Below are 13,118 nucleotides of genomic sequence, written 5' to 3' on the forward strand. Positions count from 1 at the left end.
ACTATAATAAAAAGTCCTTCATAATGAGGATATTCATGCTTTCACAGACGCAAATTTGAGCCTTCCATTTTTATACGATTTTAATGTTTGTACTTAGATTTAAGTAAATACAGGGTGGTGCACGAATAGTTGAAACATTTAAATTTTAGATGGTATTTTTATTAATGAAATAAAAATGATTACGTTAGTACTTACTGGTTACTGCATTCCTGGAAAAATGTCTCAATGCAGCATATGTACAATGTGGGCACCTTCACATCGAATTACCTCTTCAACGCGGCTGCACATGTTTCTTACCACTTTGCATCACATGTTTCCATGTATCTCAATACACAACTGCAATATGCAAGCTCGAATTTCCAAAACATTATGGGAGTTTAACCGATAGTCTGTCCTTTAAATACCCCTACAGAAAAAAGGTTATAGGAATTTAGGTCGGGGCTCACAGATGGTTAAAATAACTTCCATCGGGCCGGTCAGGATAGCGAAAATTACTCGTTCACCGAACATCGTATTTAGAAAGTTCAGCTGAGCCTCGATGGTGTGGGGTAGCTTTATCCTTCATAAACCACTGAGTTCCAATAGGAAGATCAGTTGCAAGTAGGTACGATATAAAGTCATTTCGAAACATTTCCAAATATCGTTCACAATTTACAGCATTGTCGAAAAACATAGTCCTTATCAGCCCATGATTTGACAAAGCTACCTATACTGTAACTTTGCTCAATGCTGATCCCTTTCGTGCACAACATGCGGTGCTTCTGTTGTCCAAAACTTGACCTGTGTATTAATACTGCGTCCATCTGGAAATTGGCTTCTCAGAAAAGCAATTGCTGTTCAGAATCTCATCTTTGCCTTTACACCATTGCACAAACTGTAGTCGTCTCGTTTCGTCATTGGCTGATAACTTACGCAGTACAGTTATTTTATCGGGAAACATTTTCAGATAATTGTGCAGAATTATTTGAGCTGTACAACGAGATATTCTCATTTGCAATGCAGCACGCCGAGTTGATTTTCCTGGACTACGTTGCATTGCAACTCGCAGAGCGATGTTTTCTGGCGATCATACAGGAGCATTTCGAGGTTCTTTCTCAAACGTTTGATCCAAACGAAGAATAGTATTCCTTGCCGGCGCCCATCGACATCTGAAATGGGCTCTAAATCTGCGTTGTATTGCTGTAACGCTTCTTGTTACTACATAAATAACAACTACTTTTGTTCGTTGCAATACGCACAAACGTGTTCAGCCATTCCTTTCCTCACAATGCAGGATTGTGATAAGCTTACTTGCCATGTCACGCCTATCGATAACTTTCCGTCATCTTAGCTATCCGTATTTCCAGGGATTAAAACGTAATTGTGTATTGTTTTAAATCTGACACGAAACTCCAAAAATTACATGTGTCAACTATTCGATCACCATCTGGTATGAAAGAAATTGTACGATTGGAGCAGCCAATGATTTTCAACTAAATTCTGTTTTATTATTAATTTTAGGTGCTGGTTCGTGACTACAAGTTGCGTTCTTATACTCTTAACGCAGTGAGTTTCCATTTCCTGCAGGAACAAAAGGAAGATGTTCATCATTCTGTTATTAGTGATCTTCAACATGGTAACTCTCAAACAAGGAGAAGGTGAGTTCATATTGCCTGATTTTTTCTTGTAACTGCTTCTTAAAGAGTAGTGTTCGTAATAGATTGCAAAGCTATTTAAAAAAATGTTAATAATTATTCTATAGGATGTGAATAATACTTCAAACCGAAGACTGTTGAATGCCGAATTGGTTAAGACGTTTCTTTTTTTTTTATGCGTATACTAAAGTGCGTTACACCTACCGCTTTAATTTATTTATTTATTTTTAAGCTTAGTTTAATGCTTCATGATTATGCACCAAGGCTAAGGAAGACGGTGATAATTGTGGAATGATGAAAGTCGGAGGAAATAAGGGAACCGCGAGAAAACTCTCACACACACACATGTTTGTCTACTGCAAAGCTCACTTGCGGAAGCTGGTATTGAAGTAGGGACTTCACACGACAGAGTGAGTGTTGTACCACTGAGCCACCGCGGCCCTCGCTGCATTCTCATGATGCAAATAAAGGGTGGTTTCAAGTAATTGTATTAGTTTCTTTGGTGTTTCGTTAGCTGAATGTACATTTTTCATTAAGTGAAATACATTGCTGATATTTCTGATGAAACATTGCAGGAAGTTACAGTACTGTTTTATTATAGGTTAGCTGTATATTGCCTGAAGGATGCCTATCTACCTTTGCGTCTTATGGATAAATTAATGTGCTTGATCAATTATATGGAAATGGCCAGAGTGACAGGAGTGCCACTTTCCAGTCTTTTGACAAGAGGTCAACAAATAAAAGTAGTATCTCAGTTGTTGAGAAAAGTAAGTACATTTCAGTATGTAACTGCATGTAATATTTAATTTTCACAGAAAAATAACTAACTATATAGCCTTTGTTTAGAAGCTATTTACATGTGTATAAAATTACTCTGATTGCTGGTGTCATTGAGTTTCATCCCAGACATTTGTAATTATTAAGAAGTACAAAACATTATTTTTTTTCTTCTAAAGGTAAAACTATGCCTTCATGTGAACGTTTTAGTGAAATAATTTAATTTCTTTTTTCTTTAAATACGATGGAAATTACAATAATAATTTTTTTTTTATGGAGATTCGCTTATTTACTTCGTTAGCTTTTTATTTATTGTATTTTTTATTTTCGTACTACGAGTATTTCTGCATTATATGATAAATACTGTAAGTACACAAATAAAGAATTTATAATTTAACATTTTTGTCTTTGTGTATTTTGTATTTAAAAAACAAGAAACAAAACTTTAATGTAAATTAAGATAACTGAGATCGGATGTTTAGACAGTAAAATAAGGAATAGAACTTATAAGGAATATAAGGAAAATAAGGAAAAGAATAACATAAATGTCAAATAATGATGATAAATATTCATTGACACACACACACACAGAAACTGAAATTAAGTCATAAAGTATGTTCAAATAATCTAGAATCATACATTATGGTTATTTCTAACACACAGCGTGTTTTAATGAAAGAAACTTTAATTTCTGTCCGTGTATTAGGTTGTCTAAAAGTTACTGAACCTGTAAAGGGCAAAATTGAGAATACATTTATCGTGATTTCAAAATAATATTATGAACCCAAATTTATACCAGTTTCTTCGATATTCTTCCGTTTTTCCGACACTATAATCGCGTCACTATAGAAATTTTGTGTTTCTGGTATATATAAAAAAAAAGTTATACGTGGTTGTCATAGGCCTCATTTGAAACCAACGTAATACCATTAATGGAATACTGCAAGGACTGAAACAAACAAATCTGACGGTGCCAGGTTCGGGCTATATGGTGGATGTATTAAAATTCCTAGCCAAGTTCTCTTAATTTCTGACGGGCGTTAAATATACGTGTATGGTTGCGATCTTGCATTGTCAGCGATCTGGTATACGACACCTTTTCTGTTAATTAGTTCGTACCGTTGTCATAAACTTATTTGTGCATTATTTTTGGTGTACTCGGCTCAGACAATTTAATTCTTTTTATTTTAAAAGGCTGCTACCTTTAAGCAAATAGTGTAAATAATCGTTGTACGTTCTCGCAACGGATGTATATCATCAACGAGCAGACGAAGCAGTCAGCGGCCTTAGCAATCAATGGCAGCCAGTCACAATCGTACTTGTGCTTACGTCACTGGTAGGTAGGACTCACGTGAGCAGCGAGAACAAGGAGAAAACGCGAGAGGTAGCCATCATTAGGTGCCAAGAGAGTTACAAGAAAGAGACTCACCTTCTCATCGCTGCTGAAATAACTCACATAAAATGTAATATTGAGCATATCCGTTTGTATTTTCATAACCTAAAAACATCAACATTTTTTGTTGTCATAATATTACCTTTTACTTGTAAAGACATGTAAGTATAGCGTTAATATTAAATATAATCTCCAATTTGTGCGTATCATTAGCGTTATTCTGACCCGAGAATTGCTGCCTCATATTCGTTCGCTTTGTTGTGCATGGTACAGAATATATATTAATGCTAGTAAATTATTGTTGTAAATTGTTTTTCAGATTAAATTACGCTGAAATTTTGTCCTGTTCGTAAGTTTAAGGTTGTTATTTGAATTTTTGCCTATGTGTAGTTAGCGATGAAGGAAGCTATTCTTTTGTAATAACTTGTTTCGTCGTTAACACTCGGGTGAAAAGTTCGATTAATGACTATCTACTGTAATGTTTGCTCTACTTGGATTACCATCCTAGGGAGTAAACCTCACACCGTTTCTTTCGAATTTCGAAATATATTCACGCTAATTGTCACATTACAGAACCGAGTCTGTCATTCTGCGTGGCGATCATTCTGGTTCACAGTGCTCTTACAATCCCACCAAACGCACTGTGTATCCTTCTTGACCGTCAGTGTGGGCTTTGCCACAAACTCTGTAGCTTCTCGTTGATTCGACTACGATCTTTTTCGCACATTGTTGTTGTATGTTATCCTCTTTCCATCACTCATGATCAACCGCTTCAGAAATGCGTCGAGTTCGTCACGTTTCGGTTGAGATTTGCAGATAGAAATTTTATCGAGTAAATGTTTCTGAGTCAGATCATGCGGTATCCAAACGCCGAGCTTCTTTTTTAGTAGCCAGCTTTCCCAAAATAAATTAACACTGTTACTGATGGATAAATACAAAACTTATTCGTTAATATGATATGTGCGAAACGTTAAAAATGCATTTATGTTTCAGGAAACTTCAAACTTACCGTTTTAGAGCAGAAATCATCTTTATGTTATCGCGAATTTTTGCGAAATTTGGCATTACTTACGATAAATGCGAACAAAAACGAAAAAGTGGAATTCTTATTAATTATTGCTAATAATAACTAAAAAGCGCATTTCCAATATTATTTAACATAAAAAACTGCATTTATGGAAAAGCTCTGCGAGTTATTTTATCCAGAAACTGTTTCACTTCATAAAGATGTAGACTTCAAGAAAACTGAAATGTTCAAATCCTTGACTTTTGTGGTGAAAATGTTCATGATCTATTGGTTGCTTACCGTGAGTTTAAGATTATTGAAGTTCTCAACAGAGGATAAGGAAATTGACATTGTATAATAGTTAAACAATTTAAAAGTTAACCACAGCTCGTTACGTTCAGTATGGTGCCAGTGTCGAGTGTTGATGCCGAGAGATTCCTTTCCAAGTATAATATGATTGTTACTGACAGGAGAACAAATTTAAAAGAATTGGTAATGTCTTACTGCATGTTATCCTATAACTAACGATGAGGTTAGAGGAAGTGTTAAAATTTTGCATTAATTTCTATATTTCAGTAAATACATTAGAGTGTGCTACATTTAAGAAAATAAATGCGACATTAATGCAAAAATTGTGAAAATTAATGCTACAAAATATCAAATTGTTGCGAAAATGTTTTGTCTCTACTGATGGATATTTAGGTCATTAGCGATGCAGTGACTAGTTACATTTCAGTCTTGGTCGACTTTTGCCAGAATATCTTCCCCTTTTTCTGTGAGTTGGTCGCTCACTGCGATGTGCGTTTTGGACATGGAAATTTTCAGAACAAAAGCGACTGAACCGTCTTTTGGCTGTTGCATTTGCAAACGTATCTTGCCCACAAAGAGCACAAATTTCTTCACGGGTCTGCGTAGCATTTGTATCTTTATCAAAATAAAATTGTAAAATACAGCGACGTTTAGGGGAAAGGTCACTCATCTTTACAACGTAATACATTACGTTTGATTATAAGAATCCCAATACTTGTACCTCTACTAGCTTCAACCGTCTGCTGTCAAATGATGTTATACCTGACCTGCTACGATTCAAATACTCTGAGATTTAGGACACTAACGCCATCTCGTGCGCAGAAAGCTCAATTCCTTTTAGACTACCTGATATATCTAATAAATAAATTATTTACAGTGTTTTATCACAGCAGTGCGATATGTTTCAACACTTTACACACAACAGCCCAAAGGAAGAAGTTATTAACCTCTTTCAAATGAGTAGATATATTGTTAAATATATTTAATATATTTTAATCTCTATCACAGAGAAACATTACTTGGAATTTAAACACGTTAAAGATATTTTTTAGTTGTCCAATTGATAAATTGTCGTCAATCGTAGAACTTAAAAAAAAAAAAAAAAAAAAAAAAAAAAGATCCTTCTACTTTCATGCATGTAATCGGGATGTATTTCAAATGTAGAAGAACATGTGGTTCAAGTCTACTTGGTACATTTGTCTTACAGAGCTTGCCCAGTTGTCTTTTTATTTGTCTACGCTCTTATTAGCTGCAATAACTTGCTCAAATTTCTCTGTGTGACCTTTCTCCGTGTATAGGGCTTGTGCTGATGTGATCTGGATATAAATTAGTTCCTGTTATTTTAAAATTTCTTTGAACAGACAGAAACTTTTATTGAAAGATCTATATAGTTATCCCAATGAAGTTCATGTTTCGAAGATTAAAAGAAAAAATACTTGACATTTAATCAATAATATAGGCAACATAGAGTGAAAGAGGTAAAATAGTAAAATAGATCTTGCTTAAATTTAAGCAGACATGCCCCTTCCCCTCAAATATACTTCGAAACGTTCATTTTTATTACATTTCTTAAATTATGAAATAGGTATTTTGCTTAACATCCGATCTCTAATAACTGTTTCTTGTTTTATTTGTATACATGATTCTTATAACATAGATGTAACATATTCATTAACAAATAACAGCAGTTTGCCTCATTAAATAACCCACCGTACTTAACTTTGATTACGTATTAGCAGTATAATAATGTGATAAATTTACCATTTTTCGTACGATTTATTTTCTCATTACATATTTAAGGCCAGAGAGAAAGACTTCGTGATTCCAACGTATTCAGGAACTACCCAAGAGGAGCAATATGAAGGTGCAACTGTGATCGAGCCTAAGAAAGGTTACTACGATATTCCCATTGCAACTCTAGATTTCAGTTCACTGTATCCCAGCATAATGATGGCTCATAATCTCTGTTACACGTCATTGCTTCAACCTGGAATGAAAGAAAAGCTAGGGTAAGTTGGATTGACGTAATTATTTTTCACACAGTATTATGAAGGATACTTCATTAGAAACTTGACCACAAATTGGTTTTATAAAGGGTTTTCATGTTTATATTACTTTTAATTTGCTAAATAAACGTGCAAAAGGATGAACAAGTGAAAACTTTAATATTGGAACAAAAAGATCTCATGTTCTAGAAGATAATGTCAGATATCCCCCCCCCCCCTCCTCTGGAGTTGTGTTAAGCAATCAGTCCTTTGTTAAAATTTTTAATGACATTTACGCTTAAACTCATGTCAGTTGCAACAGTGGACTGTTGGCATACACTTGTTATTTCAAATAACCCCTCAGATAAATCTAAGGATGTCGGATCACGTGATCTAGGCGGCTAATTGATCTCCTACTCTGCATGAAATTATGTGGCCCCTAAACTTTTCACACAAAAGATCAATTGTTGTGGTCAAATTTTGACAAGTGGTGCCGTCTTGGAACCACATGGTGGCGACATGCATTGCTTTTTCCAATGCGTTTTACGAAAAGTGTATAATCATTTCTCGATATCAAGGTTGATTGACAGCAATACCATCTTCAAAAAAATATGAACGAATCACATGCTCTGCTTTCGAATACAGTTAGTGGATTTTCTGCACTCCATATCTGGCAGTTTTGTTTGTTCACATATACACCCAAGTAGAAATGGGCTTCGGCATTGAAGGTGATCTTGACGAAAAATTCGCCATTGTCTTTTATTTTCTTTCTTTCTTTTTCTTTTCTTTCCGTAGGGTTCAAACCACGAATTCATAGTAATGTGTGATCGTTTGGTGTCAACTCTTGAGTTAACTGTATTTTGTACTCATGTAAATGCAATACACTTTCACGCATGACTATAATATTTTACCGAGACCGGTCACGACGACGGTGTACTGGACTAATTTCATCCCTCGCTGAAACACTTTCTTCAGACTTGGCTTTTGATTTACATGTTAATGGACACCTTTGTCTTCTATATTTGGTATGGAATTTACGACCAACTTCTGCACGGTTTCCCCCACATTTGTAATACTATTTCACTAGGAAGACACATTCTTCAATGGTGTAGCGTTGCATTTTCACTCATCGCAAGGTTTCTCCTTCCCAACTCTCACAACTTCTTGCAGCTGCTTCTTAAAGAGAGAGAGAGAAACAAATACAATCAAAAGTAATATAGAAATTTGATCACACTTTGTTTCTGTTTCCTTCGACTTTGACACACTAAATCCTGTACAGCAATACTATAGTCAATACTTCGTCACTAAAGAACTTCTGTATTCAATATACTTTTCATTTTATAGTGCAGTTCCTTTCATTAATTTTCTTCTTTATAAGTTGTTAATTGTTTAATGTTCATAACTGGAAAACTACGCAAAACGAAATAATAGTGTAGGTATAGTATAGTCCACAAATTATTACACTGCCCCAAAATAAGTATTTCATCATAAATATAATGTTAATGTTTTGCAAAATTTGATACCCTGAACCATGAAACTATTTCTTCTTCCAGAACTTCATATTTAGAAATTGACGTGTGGAAAACACATTTATCATTGACAAATGACATCGAAATCAATAAAGACAAAATGAAGTGTCAAATACTGATATGAAAATTATAAATTGCTTCCCGAGATGCACTCCTTTTAATTTTTGGAGCTATATTTCAGTTACCTTGTTGCCACTATCCGTTAGTCAGTTCATGTGTAGATGTTTCAGCAAAGTAACCGAAATATAGTCATAAACTAAGCGCATCTAGGTAAGCAATTTATAGTTTTCATTCATTACAGTATGTCAGGTACTTTAGGTAAAGTTCATTAAATAACTTACTATCACCTGATTTGCTTTATTATTATTTTGTCTTTCGTCAAGATCGATACTAATTACGAAAATATGATCGGAGGTATATAACATATTTCGTAAAATATGTTAAATTATATTGTTAAATTGTTGAATTCTCTTTATAAATATATAGTGGTGAATAAACGCCATGTATGGGTTTTTGTGCAGGTACACCAATTTCCATCTACTTAATCATTTCATCAGTTCTTTCATCATTCATTTGTGTTTAGCATCTATTTCATTTAACCTGAAATATAATACCGTGAGTCTAAAACTTAAGATGTGAGACGTATTCAACATGTTTTATTTTGTAATTAATTCGTTATAGGTTGACTCCGGATCAATATACTAGAACTCCGGCTGGAAACTTCTTTATAAAACCATCAGTTAGGAAGGGACTCTTGCCTGAAATTTTGGAGAATCTACTTGCAGCTCGAAAGAAAGCCAAAGCTGATCTCAAGAATGAAACCGATCCATTACGACGGAAAGTGTTGGATGGTCGACAATTAGCTTTAAAGATAAGTGCCAACTCCGTGTATGGATTTACGGGAGCCCAAGTAGGAAAACTACCTTGTCTTGAAATATCAGGGGTAAGGAAAACAAAGTATTTTCACATTTATTTAATTTTTGTTCTTTCGGAATGGAGGACAGATTTAATTATCAGGTTGATGTGACTTCAAAGAAAATCATGTTGTATTTAATTTACAGAAAAAATTGTGTATACGTTTTCTCCATTTTCAAAGAATTAATCAGAGTAATTGAATAAAGGTTATAGATTTTTGGTAAAGATAAAGAAGACAAGCTGTTTTTACTTTATTTTGCAGATTTTTCTGCTAAAGCTACTGTGTAACCACGTTACTTGAATGCGTTTTGTATATAATTTATCCTATAACAGACTATAAAAACGAAATTATAATTTATTTCATATGGAAAGAAAATTTTATCTCTTTCTTCTCGTTATTAAATAAGTCGATCCATTGCAATATGAAAGAAAAAAATGTTTGCTTATGTTTATTGTCCTTTTTCAGCACCGAGGACCTATATGAGACGTGGATCTACAGTTTAAGGTGGAATCCGAACCACCGTAATGTGTTCAAATGTTTTTAAATGCTCTTCTGTCGAGAATCGAACTCTGGGACCACGTGCACCAAAGACACACGTGCTAGTTACTAGAAGCGTAAAGGGCAGAGAAGAAGTATAACATCATAATACTTAAATTCAGAATTATACAAAACGGTTCAGTGATAAAACGTTCAGCACGATTTACAGATCTAAACAAAAGAACATACATGAAACATGATTGGAATACTGTTAATTAGCGAAAAATTCATAATAATTACGTATCTGATCACTTATGCCACAATTATTGATAATGTTTTTCAGAGAACACATATTCAAAATTGATTTTCATAAGTATTTATCATAATTTAGCTAGTACAGTAGTGAAATGAAACTGCACGAAATCCTGTTTGTGCAAGTACGAAGGAGCAAGACATACTGTTTTCCTTCCTCTACATTCTAGATACTTGGGACAGATTCTAAATTCAGTATATTTTTATCATATAAGTTAATCCATCAGCATACATTTGAATTGGTTATTGTTAAAAGGCGATATTTTTCATTATGTGTAAATGACTCAATCCTTCTTTTAACAGTGACCAAATTCATTTATCTTCCTTTCAGAGCGTTACAGCCTATGGAAGAACTATGATTGAACAAACGAAACAAGAAGTAGAACAAAGATATTGTGTCGCAAATGGTTATCCACATGATGCAGTCGTAAGTAACTTATAACTTGAATTTTTCTTAATATTGTGACTTAATACAATCAAATAACGGTATAAATTTTAGTTGACATTAGCTAGATCTTCAATTTACATACGCACATTGTCCCGTTTACAGTAAAGTAGCAAAGTTAGACCTAAGGCTGGACCATAGATTTAATATCTTCATAATAACTTACAAGAAACGTTTCTTGTCGTTTTTAAACTTTGCTGTCATTTACTTTCTCTCTCTCTCTCTCTCTCTCTCTCTCTCTCTGGCTCAGTGGTAGAGCGTTCACCTCTGGTGTATGGGGTCCCGGGTTCAAACCCTGCTCCCGCCAAGTAAACTTTGTAGTGGACAAACACCGTGTGCGTGGGTTTCCTCGGGGTTCTCTCGTTTCCTCCCACTTTCTTCATTCCACCATTTCATTCATTTCTCATAATCACCTTCTTCTTTAGCCTAACCGGCATAACCGTGGGACTTAAAACTCAAAATTTCATTTCTCTCTCTCTCTCTCTCTCTCTATTAGATTAGAAAATATATTACTGAGGAAGAATTAAGTATTCTAGAAGTGTAAGATTTTCTCTCTCTCTTTATAATACTGAAACTGTCACTGTTCAAGCACAACTTGAAATATGACTGACAGCTATATTTTTTTTCTTCAGTCTTTCCATTACACCGAGACACTCAGAGTGAAAATCGATTACTATTGGATAACTCGCGGTTAAACGTATTAAGTCAGTTGTTTCTCGTATTTCTCTACATTCTATAACATTTTCAACCCACGTTCGAAGCTAGGCCGAGTCACTTAGTTTACTCATGGAATTTTATAGTTAGTTGCACATACAGATTACTAATTTACTTTAAAAACATAAAAAAAGTATATAATATATATATATATATATATATATATATATATATATTCAGTATTTTAACATGTTTTAACTCAAAAGGTATTCGGTTAGAAATTATCGACATTTATATAGCATTATTGCAGTGTGTGTAGTGAGTATAAGTACAGAAAACCTCTTTCTTTGTGCAGGTTATCTACGGTGACACAGACTCCGTTATGATAAAATTTGGAATTAAGACACTGGAAGAAGCTATGGAGTTAGGAAAGGAAGCAGCAGAATATGTCAGCTCAAAGTTCATCAAACCTATAAAATTAGAATTTGAAAAGGTTAATAGTATTTTCTTTATTGTGCTTCTTAGCATAAGTAGATACTTTACTTAATTGTGTTATTTCTCTTAGCATTTTTTAATATTGACACTTATCGTTAATATTTTATAAATCGCTAAATATACATATTAAGTGACTAACGTCTTTTAATTTTGATTTCAAAGTGAAAATATCGGGTAAATTGAAAAGTTCTGTTCGAAGTTTTCACTGGAATTTAGACGTAAGCCAAACCAAATACGAATCGAAATGATACTTTAGATTCTAGGTCTGTTTTTTCCAGTCTTTCTTACGAAGTATGCATGCTGTTTATGTCTCCTCTTAAACATGTAACTGTTTACATTTATTCTGTAATAGTGCGAAACCTTGCAACAAAATTACTATTGAAATACTAATGCAAAATTAAAAAAAAAAAAATAAAGAAAAGAAAAAAAAGAAAGAGAAAGAAACACACATTACATTCAGTGTTCTAACTTTTATCTTAATAATTCTTTGGATAACTTTGATACTGAAGGAAGCATGTGCTTTATATGCGTGTAGTTCTGGTTCAGTCTCCGTAAGGAATACATCTGACTTCGAATATTATGTTGAAGTGTAGGTCCTGTTTTACATATCCTCAGGCATTAAACTCGGATGAAAGTGAAGTTTACAAGTAAAGTAAATGTGTATGTTTTTGGAGTAGATACTAAGTAAATATTTGAGAAAGGAAGGTACAATGAGTGTAGTGCTTACCTCGTAAACATAAGTCCAGAGTTTGATCTAAAGCTTATTTAATTTTGGCTAAAATCTTCCCTATCTTATTCCATGAGACAGATAATGCGATTTTTCCATAGAAAATGTTTCCAATAACTTTTTCTTCTCCATTCTGGGCAGGTTAAAAAGTTAAAAACGCGACATAAGAACAGAAAATTCAGATTAAAGATATTATGGAGTGCCAGGCTAATTTGCGTTAAAAATGAAAAATAAATTTAATGTCTTACAGAAGGATATTATAGAAAGTGAATGACGAAGTAAGAGGAAACTGGAATATTTCGAGACCCTTTGTGTATATTTACTGTTAGACTTGGGCAGGGGCGCCCGAAGAAAATTTTCTGGGCGACGACCATCTCCATAGTTGCTATATTAGTCTGGTATTTCTGGTTTTTAATATACGTGGTTTGTCATATTACGTATACATTTTCGTGAGACAGG

The 13,118-nt window shown here is 34.0% G+C and overlaps 1 protein-coding gene across 1 annotated transcript in view; it reads left to right on the plus strand.

The window, feature by feature from the left end:
• PolD1 (DNA polymerase delta 1, catalytic subunit) overlaps window positions 1-13,118 on the plus strand; it is a 75,599-nt gene that overhangs the window by 45,199 nt on the left and 17,282 nt on the right. The window contains exons 11-16 of the mRNA XM_081751628.1: window positions 1,501-1,637; window positions 2,236-2,401; window positions 6,920-7,128; window positions 9,315-9,576; window positions 10,670-10,765; window positions 11,793-11,930. Of these exons, the coding sequence (XP_081607754.1) occupies window positions 1,501-1,637; window positions 2,236-2,401; window positions 6,920-7,128; window positions 9,315-9,576; window positions 10,670-10,765; window positions 11,793-11,930 (1,008 nt within the window). The remainder of the gene's footprint in view (window positions 1-1,500; window positions 1,638-2,235; window positions 2,402-6,919; window positions 7,129-9,314; window positions 9,577-10,669; window positions 10,766-11,792; window positions 11,931-13,118) is intronic.

Source organism: Thermobia domestica, chromosome 3, assembly GCF_964235325.1.
Source record: "Thermobia domestica chromosome 3, izTheDome1.hap1.1, whole genome shotgun sequence".
Lineage (NCBI taxonomy): Eukaryota > Metazoa > Arthropoda > Insecta > Zygentoma > Lepismatidae > Thermobia > Thermobia domestica.